The sequence below is a fragment of the Dermatophagoides pteronyssinus genome, unplaced genomic scaffold (assembly GCF_027571235.1).
Source record: "Dermatophagoides pteronyssinus isolate colony J.1.1.1.1 unplaced genomic scaffold, Derpt_VIB-CSIC_2022.12 sq0002, whole genome shotgun sequence".
In the NCBI taxonomy this organism is placed as follows: domain Eukaryota; kingdom Metazoa; phylum Arthropoda; class Arachnida; order Sarcoptiformes; family Pyroglyphidae; genus Dermatophagoides; species Dermatophagoides pteronyssinus.
In genome coordinates, this window is record NW_027461526.1 from 2,560,947 (window position 1) to 2,582,409 (window position 21,463).

Below are 21,463 nucleotides of genomic sequence, written 5' to 3' on the forward strand. Positions count from 1 at the left end.
TGATATCATGTTCACCCAGTGAATCTCTAATAAATATGTAACTAATAAATGGAAACTTCAACGTAAATCTTTACGTGTTCGAATGTTGTGTGTGCAGCTTTGGCGTTGTAATGATAAAACGGGATATAATTTAGAATAAAATATTTTATTGACCAAGCATATGAAGATCATAGATCTCCAAAATACTCGATGATTGAATGATAATTTAGGAAGGCTTTATATACTAGATTTAAATCAGTTAATTACATTCATTAGGCTACAACATTCATTAGTTGATTAACAAAACATCCAAACGATGGTATTTAGGACATGTAATCAATCAATAACATTCCAAAACAAATCATGTTTTGGAAATATTATTTACATCCCCTCGCTCAAGATGATGCTGGCGGGCCGGATCAGGTTGTTGTTGTTTCCTGCATCAGCTCCATGGTTATAACTGCAATGATGTTGTTAACAGATAATCCAGTATATCTGTGTAAAGTATTTGGTGTGTGGAATTTAGGGATAATATTGACGATATTGGAAATATTTTGGAAAATCAGTTCAGCAAAACAATAAGTCAGTTTGATAATTTTTCAAGTTTTTGATACAAATCACTTGTCAAAACGTTTCTTATTTCACATAAAATTTTCATACGATTTTTTCAATTTTTCTTGATAAAATTTCGATCATTTTGATTGCTCTCAAGCTATTAAAGATGCGTGTCTTGGTGAACCATTTTTTTTGATGAGGTGCGTACCTTAACGCCTACCTTCAGCTTTATCGGGGTTTTTTTTTTGAATTTGAATTTGAATTTGATTACCCTTAGGCTGCCAAGGATTTACAGCATATTTTCGGAGGCCTCTTTTTTTGATAGATTCTTACCTCAACGCTTACCTTCCGCTTTATTGAGCTTTTTGAAACAATTTGAAATTTAAATCTTGATAATTGAATTAATTTGATATTGAAAATTTTTATGAAACGATACTCAGTTTTTTTGAAACAATTTGGTCAATCAGCTTGGTTAAAATTTTCAAATTTTCGTTTTCATTTTACTTGAATTGATTGGGCGGTGTGTTGTACGAACAGATATTGATTGAGACATTGGAGATTCCCACTGTTGACATCCTGTTGGCTTGTAACTAATAAATGGAAACTTCAACGTAAATCTTTACGTGTTCGAATGTTGTGTGTGCAGCTTTGGCGTTGTAATGATAAAACGGGATATAATTTAGAATAAAATATTTTATTGACCAAGCATATGAAGATCATAGATCTCCAAAATACTCGATGATTGAATGATAATTTAGGAAGGCTTTATATACTAGATTTAAATCAGTTAATTACATTCATTAGGCTACAACATTCATTAGTTGATTAACAAAACATCCAAACGATGGTATTTAGGACATGTAATCAATCAATAACATTCCAAAACAAATCATGTTTTGGAAATATTATTTACAAATATAATGTCCATTTGGTTATTATTGTCATAATGATAATTACTAATATTGCATATCTCATTATTGTATATTGATATGTTTGGGTCGAAATAGTGGCCGTGACGGTTGCAATTTGTTGTTTAAAATTTTTTTTTTTGTGATTTTTCTTCATGGAAAAATGGATGATAACAATCAAAATCAAAATTATACTCCGAACCATGATTCTAATAATGATACCAACCAAGCAAACATGGTTTCTGGAGAAGATGACCGTTCGGTTGAAGTCTCCCAACCAGCAACCAACCATGTAAACGACGCAATATTCCAAACGATTGTGGAATTAGCTAATCAACAAAACGAATCAAACGAATGGATCTTTCTTGTAATCTCAAAAATATATCAAAAATACAAACGTATGCCTAATGGATGGTGGCGTAAAGTCACAAATACAGTCAACAACCGATTCAATACTGAAATCAATATCATTCAAGTGAAAAACATATGGAAAAAAGAGAGTAGAAAACGCCAAAACAACGAAATTCACCGAAATTTTGATATTCTTGATTCGTCTGAGAATGAAAACATACCGGCTAAGATATTCAATAAGAAATTATTCAGTTTGATCAAACAAGAGTTGATAAAAAATTGTGATATCTATTGTAAAAATAGAGAACCGAAAATTCGAACAAAGAAAGTGGCTAAGTCATCTATAAACAAAGAAATAATTTATTATTTAAACATCATAATTCGTTCTTCGGACTTGAAAATGAAATACATTCCTACTGGCTCTTTAAGTGAAATATCCAATATGTTGTATGCTTGTCAAATTACGTATGAAAATACCGTTCAACAAAGGAAAAACCAGAATGTAAACAATCCAAAATGTTTCAGGCTCAATGAAAAAATCAAAAAATGGCAAGACGATTTAAACATTCTAAATAACTACGATCAATCTCAACGTCCATCCAGAGAAATAATACGAATTTGTAAAAGATATCATATCCATTCCAAAGATAATGTCGAAGTAACCAATTTGAAAGTGCGCCTAAATGATCAAATAACCATCAAACAAACAGAAATCAAAAGATACAAATCCAGAACTGAATTTAATAAACAAAACCACCAATTTGAATTCAATCGTAAGCAATTTTATCGTAGCCTAGAAAGTAAAGTGAAAAATACCATAAGTGAAAATATCGATCTTGATTCAACAAAAAAGTACTGGGAAGAAATATGGTGCGGACATGATTCGACTACGGGCAATTATGAAAACCTGATAAATACGATTCAACCGATAAATTTACAAATCGACACAAGTAATGAAAAAATAGCTAATATAGTCAAGAACAACATAAGATTTCTGTCAAACTGGAAAGCTCCAGGTAAAGACTTCATCTATAATTTTTGGATAAAGAAACTAACATCACTGCATAATGTTTTAATAAATGCGATATGTGAAGCAATCAAAAATCCTAATGAAAACATTGATGAATCACTATACGAAGGAATCACTTATTTGATACCAAAAAAAGAAATATCTAGTGAACCGAAGGATCTACGACCAATCACTTGTTTATCTAACATATATAAATTAACAAGTAAAACCTTCACAACGTTGTTTAATGAAATATGCGAGATAAATGATATCATATCATCTAATCAAATGGGAACACGTAATAGATGCCAAGGTGCAAAAGAACAATCGTTAATCAACAAAACCATATATACTTCACACCATAATCTTTCAACATGTTGGATCGACGTAACCAAAGCATTTGATTCAATCGACCATAAGTACCTTATGAAATGTATTGAAAAGTTGGAATTACCTGACTTCATGGCCTCATTTATAAAAAGAATGCTGGAAATGCAACAAGTTAGCCTAAGATGCTTGAACAATGATATTGGTACAGTAAAAATCGGTAATGGTATCATGCAAGGTGATTCATTATCACCGAAATTATTTGTATTTGCTCTTGAGCCACTAAGTCGTCTTCTAAATAATACATTTGAAAAAGTACCATGTGATGAAGATTCCTTATTGGAACGCAATCATCTATGTTTCATTGACGACATCAAATTAATCGCATTCGACACAAATACATTGGAATCAATGTGCGAATTAACTAATCAATCTTTATTAACTATGGGCCTAAAAATAAATCAAGACAAATCTAATACAAATGTAACATCGGATCGGGTTGTTGGCGGTTTCCTAAATGAAACCAATACTTATAAATATCTTGGAATTGTTGAAAATTCTGAAAGCCAAATAGTCGAACAAAATAAATTTATTCTTAAAGACAAAATTAAGAAAAGAATAGAAGAATTATGCCAAACTCGTCTAAATGGTGTCAATATGTTTAGAGCAATCAATGAATACGCTATTTCTTCTATCAATTATTATGTAGGTGTCGTTGATTTTTCCCCTGAAGAATTTAAAGACATCGATAAGGAAATACGTCAAATTTTGAATAAATACAAGATAATTTGGAAATCAGCAAATAATGATCGATTATATCTAAAACGCAACGAATTGGGACGGGGACTAATCAATGTCGAAGAGCATGCCGAATTAATGATGTTCAAGCTCCTAAACCATCTCGAGAGTAGACCGGAGACCAGAGTAGTTGTTGAAAATGAAAGAACTAATATCGCACCATTGGGTTACATTCGCGAATATATTCAAGCAAAATATAAATTCAACGATCTAAATTTTGATTTCAAAGATATCCAGATGGAACAGTACATGATGAGATTAGAAAAAATTAAAGAAAAAAAACTTCACGGTATTCTTTTCTCTGATGACGACCACCATATTGATATTAGACAATCTTCTATTTGGCTATCACATGGAAATATTTCGGCACGTGAAGAAGGTGCATTATGCGCTCTTCAGGATCGTAACTTGTTTTATGATCAACGCAGATGTGAAACATGTAACAAAGTCAAGAAAACAGTCGACCATATAGCCACACATTGCGGTAAATATGTTAAGTTTGAATACACCAGTCGCCATGATAGAGTTTTAAAGTGTTGCCATTTGCATATTATGAAGAAATTTGGTTTCACTAAAAATAATAAAATTGGTCTCCACAAAACCGAAAAATCGATGTGCAACAAAGATGGGTCCATAATAATTAAATCTGATACACCAATCTATACCCACAATCAAACAATTACGGAAAACAAACCAGACATTTATGTTCAAGATAACAACAATCGCAATATTGATATCATTGAAATAGGAATTACAAACAAAAATATAATTTCCACAACCGAAATCACGAAACATCATAAGTATGATCTATTGGCAAATTCTCTTAAAGTCATGTATCCTACATTCACGACAAGCAACATTCCGGTAGTGCTATCATGGGATGGCTTAGTGACTAAATACAATAATAAATATATGCAAATGTTGGGCATTAACAAAAAAATTATGGCATTTATTCAATATAGTTCTTTGAAATCTACATTCGAGATTGTATGTAAGGATCGGGGAGTAAGAGGTACTCTCTGGGATGTAGATGAAGGACTCCCTGGTTTGGAAGAAGAACCAGGTGAATATTGATTTTTTATTTGTTTATTTATCTTTTGTAATAAATGCTAAATTTCCAGATTACATTGACCCAGACCTTTTTGTAAATAAGAGATATAAAATAAAATAAAAGTTATTATTATTGCATATCTCCTTGAGTATACAAATGACGTTATGTTTTCTGTCATGAGCTGTTGCTATATTGTTCTCATAGTTAAATTGTCGGCCTTTTTTCCGGTTTGAATAATTTCCATTTCGCTTAGTTGCACATTTGATTGATGAAGTTTACAGACAACGAAAGAAAAAAATTATTCACAATTGTAAAATTGAATTTGAATTTCTACGACATCTATTGTTTAGAATTGGAAACAAAATTTGAATTAAAATGCCAAAAAAATTTGGAACGCTTCACGATTTTGCGTGTCATCCTTGCGCAGGGGCCATGCTAATCTTCTCTGTATCGTTCCAATTTTAGTATATGTCCGGCCGACACCGGACAACATAAATGCATGCAAGGCTCGCTATTTATAATAAGCAAAAACTAATGTTGACATTTGTTACAGTTTTTAATAGGGCCATTGACGAGAAAAAAACTTTTATATTTCGAATTAGCTATCAAAAATCATATAATTTCATACAAAAATTTATTTTTTGTGTATTCAGATGAATTAATGATTGAAAAAAATTTATCAATCTTCAATGAGTGATTAGATAAAAAGATAAGAAAAACTTTTAAAATCAAACATAATCCGAATTCAACGGCGCCATCTATAGCTGAGAACAATTACTAATTTGAAATTCATTTTATTTATTTTTTTAAAATCCTCAATAATAGAAAAATGAAATAAATTACAAAAATATAAGATGTTTGCACACATATACACAACATATCCATTCATTCCAAAATCCTTGGTGTTGTCGGAATTGTTTAATGATAAAGATAGTTATCGATTTTTATCATAATGGTGGTATTGATTGTCATCAAAGACCGAATAACGATTAAAGAAATGGGTACATTCTATTTTCAATATTTGGTTTTATTCAATCGGTTTATGTCCAATAATTTTTGTTTAGGGAAAAAACTTGATTGACATTTTTATTATTGGCACGGTATATTACCAATCTTTTTTATGATTATCAATAGAAATACCTCCAGGACCAAGTAAAACAATCATCAGTAGGCCACCAATTACTGATAAGGTTTGAAAAAAATCATATTTGAGAAAATCATGCATGGGTCTATATGATTCGATGGTCCAAAATGCATTTGAATAAAAATTTAAAACTGTTAGCCACAATACAAGTATAAGTGAACTAAGTTTTGTTTTAAAACCAACCGTCACTGCTCCCATTAAAATAATTGCAATGATATTCTGTAAAACAATTAATGGATGCATATCAAAATGTAAGACGGTGACGAACATGAAAACGACCAAAATTCGTCCCAATAATTGCATATAAGTTTTTGGTTTATTTTCACCTAACGATGGTACACCGGCAAACATTGATCGTCCTTCGGCACGTGATTCTGCCAATAATAAAAGTAAAGCACCACATAATGACATATTACGCATCAAAAACTTAAGATCCCATAGTATTGAATATGCGAATGTTTGTAAAACAACAATTCCGAACAATGTGGAACAAGCTGCTTGAACATAGAATCGGGTCAACACCAAGCCTGATCCGGCTAGTTGACCTAACATATTGATTATGACAAATAATGTTGCAAGAAAATAACCACAATGCCATTGTGCATTCATGTAATCACGTTGTTCTGACCATTGAACCCACATACGAAAACCATCCTCGATGAATGTTGACACAAGACATGCACGAGCGACGGTCGGTAATATCGTTTTTGAGCGACGAAGAAACTAAAAAATGAAATCAAAAAATGAATATTGTCTTTTTAAAAGAACATTATTACCTCATCCGCAAAATCTTCGGCTTTGGAAAAGAATTCTTGTTTACGATTCGGTTGTATGAAATTGTTCATTATTACAGGAATCACAGGAATAAATTTTTTTCGAATAGAATAGAGTGAAATATCCAATATTTTATGAATATTGGCTGTCAATTTCCTTGATCTTTTTATTCAATAAAGTTACAAATCATCAACAAAATATGAAGACCAGCATCGATCAAATCAATAAAAAATTGAAAAAAACAATTTTTTTTATTATTGAACACGTAAGCACAGCAATGTACGTTGTATTGTACCATAACAGGTGCATGTATATATTTTAAACTCAATTTTACATGCTGTTCATCAACGACGTAACACGAAATTTAAAAAAAATTTGAAAATAATAATTTCATTTGAATAATAACCTCTAAATTGAAAATATCATCAAACTCGATTCAAGAGCATCTGATTGATATTTAAATTTTCTCTATTTTGTTACATTTCATAACAAGGAATAATTTGTCATCTCTTTAAACAATTGAAAATGGATTTTTATTCAATTTTTTTAAAAAATTCGGAATAAAACTTTAACAATTACAGGTAAAAAACTTTTTAAAACTAAATAATGATTTTTACAAAGACATTTCATGGTATCCAGTATTTGATGTCGATGATGGCTGCTGGGATTGCATTTCAATTGTATTTGTGGTGCCATCATCAATCATTTGATCGCCATAATCACTGCCATCATTTCCAGAATTCGAATGATTTGTTGCATTAACTTGAAGGCAATAATAAGTGGCTTGTTGTGGATGAGTTGATGATAATGTTGTTGGATTCGTATTGGTTGCAGTTAAAAAAGGCACATAATTTCCGGTAGCAACCGTACCTCCATCTATATTGTCTGAATTATGATTCAAAAGAATTGTCGTATGATGATCATTTAATCCGGATGTAACAGGTCCTTGATGTGCAAACGATAATGTTTTTGTACGTTTACCGATTGTATTCGTTGATGTTGTTGTAGTGGCTGTTGTTATATCCGAAGGAGTTAATTCAAAGCTTATTGGCTGTCTATGATCACCAGGTGTCGGATACATGCTGTATGAGAAATCATTCATATTATTTGATTTCTTACGATTAAAAGTATTATTATTATTGCTTGTCGTATGTAGTATCATAAGATTATCATCTAAATTTTGATCGGCTCGAGTTGATTCACGATATTCATTTCCACATTTATTGCCAAACATTGTCGATAAGTAGGGTGATTGATCACCAGACAAGTTGCATTTTGATTGTATATTATTTATCTATAAACAATTAGAAAAAAAAGATGAATTAATTATATTTCAATAAATGATCAAATCAATACCTCAACGTTTTTATTTTCGTTATTTGATTTTGGATTTTTCTGTACTTTACGATTCTTTTTTAATTGATAAAAAAGTGCGATAAAAAATATGACATTAATAAAGAATAATATGGCGCAAGCAGTGCCTATCATAATTAGCCACCAGGATACCGAACCATCCGGGACTGGTCCATAATACATTGGATGACCGATTCCCATGCCAGAATCATCATAGCGTGTATGCAACAAACGATTTCCATCACTACCATGCATTTCCGTTGAATTTATTGGATGATGTGTAACATTATACCAATTATGATTGATTGAGGATGTTGATGAAAGATTTGCTGTTACAGCTGAATGATTCTCTAGAATTGATGAATTGTGAGAATTGTTTGATTTAAGTGAATCCGTATTATTGTTATTATTTTTATTCAAGGTGTTTGTATCATTTGAAAATGATCGAACAATACCATCATAGGATTTGGGATTATCGTAATCAACAAGAAGATGATGTTGTCGATACAATTGTTTTTCATGTTGTTGTTGTTGACTAGAATATGGTTCGGATGCCATAGCCATTGATCCGGCTACATGTTTGGAAGTTTCACTAATAACACGATCATTTCCTGGGTAAGAATTATTTGGACGATAATAATGATTGGGAAAATTTCGCGAATAATACGAAAATCGTGATGGCAATTTATACGATGTTCTCATAATGTTATTACGGGGATTGTTTGGATCGAATGATTCATTATTATTCGTGAGATTGGCACCAAAATTCGTCTGATAAAAATCTTGATCATCAATCAACAATCGTGGTATAAGATTAAGCCATAAAGAAAGACGATGATTTTGACGATGATCCATTGGTTTTGGACCAGTTGATCCTAATAATAGATAATTTTTCTGTTCCAGATCATATCGAGGCCAAAAATGTCGATGAGTAAGTGCAGTTTTGATTTTTGATTGTTGTCGACTAGAGGATGATGAAGATGATGTCATTGTAAAATGTGATGGTCGCGTATTCGGTTCCCTGAACACAAAATCGAAATAATTAAATCAAAAAGTTAATGGAAAAAATCCCATAATACAAACCCATAACGAGCAAAGTTGACAATATATTGTATGAATAATTCTGATACAATTTGATGTGTTTGTGTCAAATTGACCGGATAATAGAATGGACCAACTTGATTATTGAGGCCGAATTGTAGTTGAGCAATCGGATCTCCAAATAAAAAGGCTAAATCATGTCCAATAGAACAGACAATTCGTTTCGATGATGACAAATGTAATTGATCGGTCGACTGAGAAAAAGGAGATGACGATGATGATATCGACGAAATACGATTTTCATTGAACAATGATTCTTGGCTCACTTGCTGTTGTTATTTTTTCATGTCCAACATTTTGATTTGATTTGTTCATAGAGCCGAGAAAAAAAACAAAATAAAAACAGGTAAACTTATTGTTATTAATTTAAATTTCATTTTATTTTATTACATTTGTATCAAAATAGTAAAAAAATAAACGACCACCAAAAGGTGATTTTTGTGATGATGATGTTGAAGACCATGATTCATTCGAGTGTAAATCAGCCGTACGAACCAATGGAGCAAATACTAATGCATCGCTCAGTATGGATTTAGCCGAATCAAGTATATCGAATGATCGTTTAGTTGTTTTTAAATTCGATAAAGTTGATGATGATGATGATGAATATGATATAGGAGTTGTGGCAGCATTCCATGATGAATATTCATTGTATAAAATTAAAAATATAGCCTGAATTTTTAAAAAATGGTTATCAAATTTTTTTCTATTACTGAGTGAAAAAATAACTTACTTGTTGATGATAATCATAAAGATTACGTACAAGTGTACGAAGTATACGATCACGGCGATCTGGTTCAACGCCATAGATAGATTCATGATCGGAAAATAAACATGGTGAATCGACATCAGTAACACCAATCATTAGGTCATATGATCGGGCCAATGCTAATGGATCAAAATGTGTACGTTCTTTATTAGAATTTGTAGCTCGTTCCAATGATGATGATGATGAAGATGATGAGGGCGATGATGAATGATAAAGTTGATCATTATGATGTTGATGATAATGATAGATATGAACCGGATCAAAAGGCACAACAATCGAATCGATTATTGGACCGAATGCGGTTAAATATTCGGGTGAAATATTTTCATATTGAGCAATTAAATGACTAATTTTTTTTGTACGTAGACAATCGATCATCGTATCCTACACATCATTAAACATAAATGACCAAAATAAAAAAAAATGATCAAAGAAAAAAATTAATATTATTCGATAAATAACTTAGATGTACATTCACATAACTACTAAATTCAGTTCACATCGGTCAATTATTATTAATATTAGATTTCGATTAATAATCATAAAACCTCAGACCAAAAATAAATTGTGTGTATTTGATTGATCATCTAATTTATGACCATTCAATACAATTCATATGAAATTCATGAATTCCTTTTTCCTTTTTTTTCAAATACAAAATTCCTCGGATGAAAAAAAATAAAATAAAAAGTTATCATCTTCAATAAAATTACTGTTTTTTTTCAAAATCATCATATGGAAAATAATAAGCTCTCAAAAACAGAAATTGTCTACTTACGATTGATGGCTAAATTGGTCATCAAACTATAGTAGACAAAAATCAACAACATCAATAAATAGAAATATGACCGATCCTAATAAATATTTGGAAAAAACACTGATTATTACACGAATCGATGATGAAGAGATAATTATAACAAGACCAAAACAAAAACAAAAATCTTTAATGTCAGAAACAAAAATGTCTAAATTTATTATCGATACTGATTTTATTAATTGACCAATATCGAATAAATTTCAAAGAATTTTTTGCTATTGATTTTTTTGTGGTTATTGAAAAATCAACAGGAAACTAAGACTTTCAAATATAGAGATTTAGCATCCTGCTGTTTGGAATAAGCAGACAATCAGCAAAAAAAATTGTTCATACAAATAGAAAAAGAAAACATTTGTTCCATATCGCTAATCAAAACATTGTAAACGAATCAAAAAATGGCTATCTATCTAATAGAAAAAAATTTCACTTACCAAATCGGTACAGTTTAGTTTGCGACCCAATTCACGAGCATAATGTTCGGGATCTCGTGCTATTGCCCATGGACTCAATGCTGAACCGCTCATCAATATCACTCGGTTGAATAAACCTGCGATTTTGTTGAATGAAACAAACAAAAAAGAAAAAAATCAAAATTCAAAAGAAAAGAAATTTTTTTTCTAATCATATGATAATCTTTCAAATAAATTCAGTTATGAATTTTTGAATTCAGAAGAAAAATAAATAAAAAACTGAATAGAAATTTCAATCGATTTCAGAGTAAACAAACAAACAAAACTATACCCGTTTATGATACCAAATTTTTTCTATTTTTAGTAAAAATAATTCATTTCCTTAAATTTGATACAATCTATCGATATACGAAAATATCCATAGTGTGTGTGTGTGTGTATATACAGATCTTAATTTACCGAAAACTAAAGGACAATTCAAAAAAATATCGAAATTTTTATTTTCTCTTCATTGAAAAGAAAACAAAAATTTATTCTATTGAAATATTTTTTTGATGTTATTTGATAATTTAGGCGCGTGATGAACAACAACAACAAAATTTGTGGTAAATAGAAGAATTGCAATCGTGTACAAAACAAAATAGAAAGTAGAAAAAAAAGAACTTATCAAAGCGTAAAAATAAGATAAAAAGCCATTGATTTCATATTCACTTTATTCTGGTATTAAAGACTTTCAACAGAATAAAAGAGAAAAGAAAATTCTTTGAAATTCTTTATGATGATGAACCAGATATATGTGTAACGATGTTAGGCTATAGAGTACAATCTACCAGGAATTTGCAATTGCAATTGCGAATAATTTTTTTGTATTGAATTGAATTGAATTCAATTGAATTATGAATCATGATTCAACTTTTGATTCATTGTATAAGAATTTATTTAATTTCTATACACAAAAAGTGCAGAAAAACTTTATTCTTTTCTTTTTTCTATTTATGTTTCGCTTTTGTCGCAAACAATCTGAATAGTATTATCATTGAATTTTTTATTTTCATCATTAGACATCATTACAAACATTATTAAAAGTGAAAAAACAAAAATTTAAAAATACATTTATTTTTGTTTTGTATATTGACTAATTGGATGAGATGTGATTTGAGAAAACATTTTTGGGTAATTTGGACCTACCTTTTGCCATTGGTGATAACATCAATAGATGAGCAAATGCACCACCATGACCATGTCCAATCAATGTTACATTAGATGGTTGGCCACCAAATTCACCAATATTTTCCTGTATCCAATGTAATGCAGCTACTTGATCCATCAGGCCATAATTTCCACGAATAGTACCATCAGTGAAAGCGGGAAGAAATCCTGTACATAAATAATAGAAACAAAATTATGATGAAAAATGTAACCAAAGAATTTGACCACTATTAAATACAAAGACAATGAATTTTAATAAATTTATATCATTATTAGATACTGATAGATTGTCAAAATAAAATACTTTAAATCCAAAAAACAAACTAATTAAACAAAAAACAGAATCATAATCATCAGCTACAAAAGAAAAATTCTGTCAATATTTGAATGTATGATTGTTTTAAGGATTTATTTTCATTGTTAATTTTTTTTCATGTTTATAGTAGTTTTTCGTATAACACTGTAAAATAATTTCAATAAATATCAAACAGTATTGATATAGCAAAGGATGACTGTATCTGGGGAAAGAAACCGAATTCATTATTCTTCAAACACTCATAGAAATTTTTCTTTTTGATTTCGATTTGAACATGCGCATTCAGAATATAATCAAATAATATTTTACGGCCACTCAAAAAAACATTAATTGTTTTATTGATTTTTCAATAATGAACAAATTATGATGAAGAATTGATAGAAATTGTTTCTAACATTGGCTACAGTTTAGATTAATTGTATATGGTGTATGTAGATTGAATCACAAAAAAAGTTCAATTGCTGTATATTTTGTATATGATTATAATTGTAAATTACAATGCAACCGACACCTTTAAAATCATCTTGAGCTTACCAATTGAATTGAATAGTAAAAAAACTTTTCTTTAATCTTTTTGAAATTTCATTGCTACTTGCCCTAGATATATCTTACCATTCTGGTTTTCATTCTTGTTCGGTTGACTTTTATCTCTGACTATAGTGATATCTTCAATTCACGAATTCGAGATTCAAATAATCGAATCAAAATGTTTGAATCGAATTTTGACGTGATTCATTCGACTAGAACAAGATCATTACACATTTATTGTGACCAATTCTAATAATAATAATAATATTGGAAAAAAGAACAAAAGTGAAAATAGAAATTTGAAATTTGAAACTTTTTTTTGCTATTTTCGTTAAAGAAAACTTTGTTTGAATTCATTTACAGAATCGTATGTGTGTGTGTGTGTCTGTATGAAATCAGTATCAAAATAAAAATTATTACTATAAATAGTGAAAGAAATTTGATAGGAATTTAGAAACTGATTCATTTCTTTACATTGAAATAATGAATAAGAAATTGTTCAATTTGAAAGGATTTTTAATTCACTAATCTTTGGTCAAATTTAATAACTTTTTTGCCCATTTTGTTCAAAACGAATAATGATAATGATTATTATTTCTATAGCCAAGAAAAAAAATTATGGCCTTTATATTTATATCCAGAACCAAAATTGTTTGTTCAAATTTTTAATGTTGATGATGATGATGAATTAGGATCATCATCATTTGTTCAGAATCATTTGAGTTAACAATAAGAATCGACCATCATCATCATCAGTTTTGATTGGTTGCTTTTGTTCTGTTTTCTCTTATTTTATGGAGATAGTTTTGAAAAAAAATTCTTTTCAATACCCAAGTTTAAGAATGAATGTGGGTTCATATACACACTGATAGAGACCGATTGGTTTATGTGAATTTTGGTTTGAATGAACAAAAAAATGGTCAGCATCGAATCATGATGATGGAAAGTCAAGAAAAAAAAGACAATTTTCTTAAAAGCTCTTTGAGGCCGTATCTTGGAAATTTTTTCATCAACAACATCAACAGACGATTATGGGTTGAAGACAAAACAAATGATGATGATAGCCAAAGCAAATTAAATGAATCAACATCTATGAAAGAAATGATGGTGGTTTATACTGGTCATTGAATAATACACATTGATGTCTTATTTATTGGTTTAAATTAATCTTTTTTCTTGTTTTGAATATATGAAACAAACAAAAAACACTGACCTAGAATCCCTAGACGAAAATTGACAGTGACGACTATCACTTGTCCATATGAAGCCAATATGGATCCATCAAATACGTTTCCGGAATGCCAATCATATGATTCACCATGTAATATAACTAAAACAGGAAATGGTTGTGAATCTATTGAGAAAAAATAAAATATAAAAAATGAAGAAATAAAATTAGCCATAGTTGTAAATCAAGATATATTAATACTTATAAAATTATTTTATTTGAAAACAAAATCCCAACCCAAAGGATTTTGAATAAAGAAAATGAAGAAATATATTCAGTTAAAATTTTATAATATAATTAAAATTTACCATCATCATCATCATCACATTGTCTTTAAAATTATTCTATTGAAAATAACTAGAATTTTTTCGAGAATCGAATCTTGCTCAAAAATGAATTTATCATATTTAATATATCCCTTTTTTTCTGTTAATAGAATTAATGAATATTGTATGTCTGAGTCAAACACAAATATTCACCCACCCACAAACGACAGAATTTTCGTTTTTTTGTTTTGTTTTAATCCTTTGAATTCCAAACCACATTCATCATCTTTTCATTGTTTATCAAATGTTTTTTTTCCTTTTTTTCTTCTTGTTCATGGCATAGAAAAAGAAAAAAGATGGGGAAAGAGAAATAGTGAAAAAAAAAGTTCAAACGAATTAAATTCATTTGAGTTTCCCTTTCTTCTTTTTTTGTTGTAATTCTGTTATTTACTTTAATTCAAATTAAAACAACAAATAGAAAAAAGAAAACACATCAATGATAAATTGTACTATAATTCCAAATATTCATTTATCTTCTAAATGTTATTATGTTTAAAGTTCCGTTTTTTTTTGAATTTTCATTTCTGGCTTTCAAACGACATACATACATACACACAGATGAAATGTTCAAAACGATGAATGATAGTTGATGATGATGATGATGATGTATCCATTCATGAATAATGTAAATAATTATTTGAAATTAATATTAACATTTTTCAATAGAAACAAAAAAAAAATCAGATGACATAGAGCTCACATAATGAAATTAGCATCATTCAAAAAATTTTTGTTTTGAAAAATGAATAGTGATAAAAGAAAAGATATTATCATTATAATACTAGCCATATTAGTTTTGGCATCATTTATTCTGTTTATTTTATCAATCAAAAAGGATTATTATCATTTTCGTGAGAAATTAGCAAAAGATGGATCCAATAATCATAATAAATTGGCCGTACTGAATACAAAAATATATCGTTGGTTAGTTGAATGGAATTTAACAAGAAATTGTTATCATGAATTGTATGGAGATCGATCATTATTTGAAAATTATTGTCAAAAATATGGATCAAATGAACCGATATTGTTTCGAAGACAAAAATCTTGCCACAAACAAACAACAGCATCAGATTTAACAAAATCACCAATGTTATTTGATAAGAATGACCCGATAGCCATGGAGAAAAAATTTTGGCTTAAATTTTATATTGAACGATTGCCATTATGGCGTGCACGACGTTTTCGTGAATGGAAATTGGCTAAAACATGGGCAACAAAACATGGATTACAATGTATTATCAACGACAATAGCAACAAAATCAATGATGATGATAATCACAAGCTAATTCATAGTTATAATCATAATGAAAATGAAATGAACCAGAATGCTGATATAAATTGAAAAAATTACTTTGTAATTTGAATTGTAGAATTAAAAGAAATTCGTACTTGTATAACATGTGTTTATGAATGAAATCAGTGAACAAATGATAAGAATAAAATTACATTGAAATTCATTGAATTAATCGTAAAAAAATTGGTATTCACTTTTACAAGACAAAAATCTGTTAATAACTTGATTTTCGTACTAAACAAGATTATCGAATACAAATGTATAATCAGCCAATGTTAGTCGATAGCTTATCATATTATTTTCATAATAATTTCACCAATAATAATCATCATCTAAACTTAAACTTTGTGTTTGTAGTATTGATGACAAATAATGATTTTTTCTTTGTTGAAATTGATTTGGTTAGACAAAAAAATGAAAGAATTATCTCTTTCACAATCGAAATTTAAAAATGTTTCATAAATTGTGTTTTAATTTGATTTGATTTTGATGGCGAAACAAAATGAATCACTAAAACATTGTGAATAAATATATTTATTCAATAATTTTTTGTTGTTATTGTTATTGATAATGTTGATGATGAATAACAAGGATGATGATAGTTTTTACAAAAACAAAATTCATGCGATCATTGACATATTATGAAAGGGATCAGGGAATCAAAAAATGAAATGCACAAAATTAATACAAAAATGGCAATATTTGTCGATTGTCAATTTATTAAGTTATTTTATTGATGATCATCAATAACCGAACATTAAAGGATTGTAGATTTTTTTCCCGTTCGTAACCAGCTTTAACAAGAAAAAATCGATCCATTCGATGGATATATATTTGAAAATAATCGATTGATTCAAACCAACAAAACAAAAATGAGAACAAGAGTTAAATTAAACCAAACAACAGCAAAAAAAAAGCCAATCGCATCAAATTGAATCAAATTAATTTTTGTGTTTTGTTTTTGTTTTTTTTTTTTTGGTCGATGTTTTTGGTAATGTGAATGGTTTATTTTTTGTTCGATTTTTTTCAATTCACTCTTTATATCCTGAATATAGCAAGAATTTTTTGCTGTACAATGCATTTTGATTCGTGTTTTATAAAAATATATGTGTGTCTTTGATTAATTCTCAATAGCATCATCATCATCATAATCATTGATCGAAAATAACAATTTGACCAATAATAATAATAATAATCGATACAAGATGATTACGAATTACAGGCAGAATTTTTTTCTTTTTTTTTTTTTGCTTCAATCAGCTTGATGTTTGGTTGATCAGTTTTTTCTTCTTTTTTTTTTTGACTGAAAGGCAATCGTCATATATACAGAAGAAAAGTGGTAAAAAGCTAAAGAAACACAAAAAGGCTAGAAGATTATGAATTCAAACAATGAATTCTTGGTGATAGCCCTCGGGATAAAAGTTTTGAAAAAAAAAATTCATTCATGATAAAATTATTTGTTGTCTCAGTTAGTTTTCTATATGGAGATGTTGAAAAGAAGAAAAAAATTGAAACCAAATAAAAATTTTAATCTTATTTTGTTTTCGTTGTTCAAATATGAATCGCATTGTCTTGCAAAAATTTCTTCTCTCTTTTTTCTAAATAAATTTTCATTTTCTTTATTCATTGTGATTTGTAATTTGTTGCAAACAAACCGAATTCATTGTTTTAATTTTCCAAATTTATTCGGTTGGGAAAAAACAAACAAATTGCTATTGGTAGTTATTTAAAATAAAAGTATCTATTTTATCCTTCAATTTGTTAATTTGGTAAACATTCGATTGCGATTTAGATTTCAAAAAATAGATATAGAAAATTCATAAGGATAAGATGTAATTTTCGTTTTTATTTTGTCTATTTGATTTGATTTTCTCTTCCATTGAGATTTAAATTGGAATTTTTTTTCTCACTGATCCTAATTATGTTTGCTTCATCGATGTAAGCAGAATATTGAACGAAAACACAACAACAACGTCGATCGATAATAGTTATGTTTGATCATCATCATCATCATCATCGGGATAAAAACTAGAAAAAAAAATCAAATCAAAAAAAAACCCGAAAATGAAATCAAATTCTAACACGAATCATCAGCATAATGAGATTGAATTTTGAAAAAAAAGAAAAGATTACTAACTGAGAAAAAAAATGCATTCATAATGTATCTTCATCTTACTCATTTTCCACACACCTATATTGAAGATTATAATAAAAAGAAAAAAATCATTCTAGTTTTTTTCAACGAATAATAATTCTTGTCGAAATATTTTTGTTTATTCGATATTATTATCTATAGATCATTTTCCCAAGCAATTTTTGCGGTCACATTCATTGTAAATCATTGTCTACAAAATATTTGTGATTGGTTTTATCGAATTTTTCAATTTCATTTTTTTTCAATAACAAAATGTTTTGTTCAAATGTCATTTCATTTATGGATTTTTATTTTATGATTCTATATTCTTCATATATACTTTATGATGACAATTATGTATAATAATCTTTCATTCGATTTCGAACAAAAAAAAAAAAGAAAAATTGACAAACAATAAAAATCAAAACACAACGAACGAACGGTACATCAATTCAAACAATGAACAATATTGTTCATATTGAATTCAATAATTTTGTGTTTGCATACATGTTTGTGCTCAATCGATGATTACAAGTCGTTACCATTTTTCATTGAATATCAATGACAATTTTTCTTTATTTATTATTTTTTTTATTATTATTGTCAATACATTTTTGGTGAACACAAATCAATGAAACTAGAGAATAAAATAGATAGAGCAAAAACGATTTCCTATAAATGTCAGTTGTGAAAATATATTGATATACCATTTCTAAATAGTGGTGGTATATTAAATGTGTTATATTTTGAAAATAAACAGATAGAATATTGAGGAATCGACTTTCTTCAACAACAAAAAAAAATCATGATGATAGCATTCAAATTTTCCGTTTGCATATAAATTGTATTCGATTGAAAATACAATAAGATCGAATAATTTTAAATTAAGAATAATGTTATTGATAAATGATGAAATCATCTTTTTTTCCAATATATTTCCAAAATGAATATAGTTGTTTATTCTTCATTCAACAATATTTGTTTTTATTATTGAACCTAAAATATATTAAAATAATAATGATAATCATCATCATCATCATCATCAGAATCAGCCATACACCAACATGAAAAAAAAGATTTAACAAATAAACGCATAAGTAAAAGGTGGAAGAGATTTTTTGTTGTTGTCGCTACTTTACAATATCATTATCATTATCATTATTTTGTATATTGATGATAAGAGAGAAAAAAATATTATATTTGTATCAACCCTAATTTGACTAAATATTGTTACAATTGTATACAAATTCGATGACAATGACAATGATAAACCAAAACAAAAATATGGGATAATGATTATTATTATTATTGAATGATAGAAAGACAACAATTTCGTATTACTCCCACTCAACCCCACCAACATAAACAAAAAAAAAAATTCCAAACGATGCATTTTGATGTACACTGTAAAAATAGAAAACAAGAGAAATGATAAGGATGTAGTTGAAAATAATGCAAATGATTATGATTAATCCAGATGTGTGTGTATGTATTTCAAGAAGGTCACGAATTACGTAATTCATGTAAGAAAAACAATCATTGATTTTGGTTCTATTGATCATTATCTAGTAACCAAAATAAACAATCAAATAATGATCACTTATAACAATGGCCATAATTTATTTTTATTTTCCGATTCCATTAATAATGTAAACGTTATTTTTGAAAATCATAATTATTTTGTTGATGAAAAATTTGTGATGATTGTTTTTGGAATATATTGGCAATACAATATACAATGAATCAAAAAGATTTCTTATTTCGAGACATTTTTCTATGAAAAACAAAAACAAAAACAAAAATCATCGATTGAATTTTTGGATAATCAAATTTGTAAATAAACAATTCACAGATTTTGTTCTTAAATTCACATTTAAAGTTAACTATTGACCATTGTTGATCAAAACAATCGATAAACATTCATCATTGTAAAAATTATTGTAAGATAAAACATTATAGATCGAAACTATCACTATTCACTATCATTATCATCATCATTATGATTCCAGTCATAATGATAATCATCATTATCATTATGAACATTGATTGTTTCGTTTTGTTTTTTATTTGTGGCCAATAAAAAAATGTTAGTCTTAATGACTAAAAATCATTAAAAGACAGAAATAATTCCCACATTAAGATATTGAATGATCAAAATATTAGAAGTCTTCAATGGCTCATTAATGATCCAGACAAATCAAGAGTCATTCAGGTCTATCAGACAACTAATTTTCATTATTCAATTTTTTTTGTATAAATATTCTTCCTTTTTAACATGCATCATTATATACAACCAGAAATGATAGAAACTTTAACAGGATTGTTTTTCTTTTTGTTCCAAGAAGTTCAACAATGAAACATTGAAAAAAGGGTGAAGAAGATAACGACCACTTAATGATGAAATTTATTTTGTTATTGTTGTTCTATAATATTTAAAAATAATGAAAAAAAAGAAACATTTTTCTTCATAAAGAATCAGGTTCTACATAGATGAATGTGATAATATTCAAATTGAATTTGATGAATAAATTCGGCAAGAAAACCTTACGAAAATATAACAACAATGAAAGAGAAAATTTTCAATAAAAACAAGTCAAATTTTTTTCAAAACAAATGATGAATGAAATTGTAACCAATTGTAATTTTTGAATTTTTTGTTTTTGTTTTTTCAACTTTCTCCCACATAAAATACAATATATAAAGCATTGTCTGAAAGTTGGATTCCAATGATATCGTTTTTCTAAATATGTTTCGGTTTTTTCTTTTCGGAGAACGATTATTTGTTTAGGCAAAAACAAAACAACAACAACAACAAAAATTCCAGAGGGTTATTAAGATAATGGATCCAATTGGAACAATAAATATAGACATGATATAAATGAATAAGAGAAAATTCGACAATACATGGATCCCACACAACACATATGGAACAGAAATTGGGCAAGAAAAAAACAAAAAAATAAAATAAAAACAGCAAATATATGATTGGGTCAGAATCATTACCAGAGAGAAAAAAATTGGTAAAGAAACAGGTTTTTTTTCGTTATTCTATTAGTAATGGATGTATTTTTTATATTTT

The 21,463-nt window shown here is 28.3% G+C and overlaps 4 protein-coding genes and 1 non-coding gene across 6 annotated transcripts in view; 2 read left to right on the forward strand and 3 right to left on the reverse strand.

Moving 5' to 3' along the window:
- Positions 1-1,540: 1,540 nt before the first annotated feature.
- Positions 1,541-5,115, forward strand: LOC113796462 (uncharacterized). Its single transcript, XM_075824613.1, has 2 exons — positions 1,541-4,990; positions 5,049-5,115. Exons 1-2 carry the CDS (start codon positions 1,606-1,608, stop codon positions 5,096-5,098), a joined length of 3,435 nt encoding a protein of 1,144 aa, XP_075680728.1. The 5' UTR covers positions 1,541-1,605; the 3' UTR covers positions 5,099-5,115.
- Positions 5,116-5,360: 245 nt separating this feature from the next.
- LOC113792399 (U6 spliceosomal RNA) lies at positions 5,361-5,466 on the reverse strand. The gene has a single exon (XR_003474799.1). It is a non-coding gene; the product is annotated as a U6 spliceosomal RNA (small nuclear RNA).
- Positions 5,467-5,752: 286 nt separating this feature from the next.
- Surf4 (Surfeit locus protein 4) lies at positions 5,753-7,185 on the reverse strand. Its single transcript, XM_027338010.2, has 2 exons — positions 6,899-7,185; positions 5,753-6,845 (listed from the first exon to the last, which is right to left on the reverse strand). Exons 1-2 carry the CDS (start codon positions 6,965-6,967, stop codon positions 6,084-6,086), a joined length of 831 nt encoding a protein of 276 aa, XP_027193811.1. The 5' UTR covers positions 6,968-7,185; the 3' UTR covers positions 5,753-6,083.
- A 219-nt stretch (positions 7,186-7,404) lies between these two features.
- LOC113799519 (uncharacterized) overlaps positions 7,405-21,463 on the reverse strand; it is a 50,458-nt gene continuing 36,399 nt past the window's right edge. For both annotated transcript variants that reach the window (XM_075824922.1, XM_075824921.1), the window contains exons 3-10: positions 14,613-14,753; positions 12,535-12,723; positions 11,368-11,483; positions 10,084-10,503; positions 9,741-10,022; positions 9,333-9,619; positions 8,253-9,270; positions 7,405-8,190 (exon numbers count right to left, since the gene is read on the reverse strand). In XM_075824922.1, coding sequence (XP_075681037.1) covers positions 7,510-8,190; positions 8,253-9,270; positions 9,333-9,619; positions 9,741-10,022; positions 10,084-10,503; positions 11,368-11,483; positions 12,535-12,723; positions 14,613-14,753 — 3,134 coding nt within the window. In that variant the 3' untranslated portion in view covers positions 7,405-7,509. The remainder of the gene's footprint in view (positions 8,191-8,252; positions 9,271-9,332; positions 9,620-9,740; positions 10,023-10,083; positions 10,504-11,367; positions 11,484-12,534; positions 12,724-14,612; positions 14,754-21,463) is intronic.
- On the forward strand, positions 15,642-16,418 carry LOC142646319 (uncharacterized). The gene has a single exon (XM_075824924.1). The coding sequence runs from the start codon at positions 15,696-15,698 to the stop codon at positions 16,296-16,298; it is 603 nt and encodes a 200-aa protein (XP_075681039.1). The 5' UTR covers positions 15,642-15,695; the 3' UTR covers positions 16,299-16,418.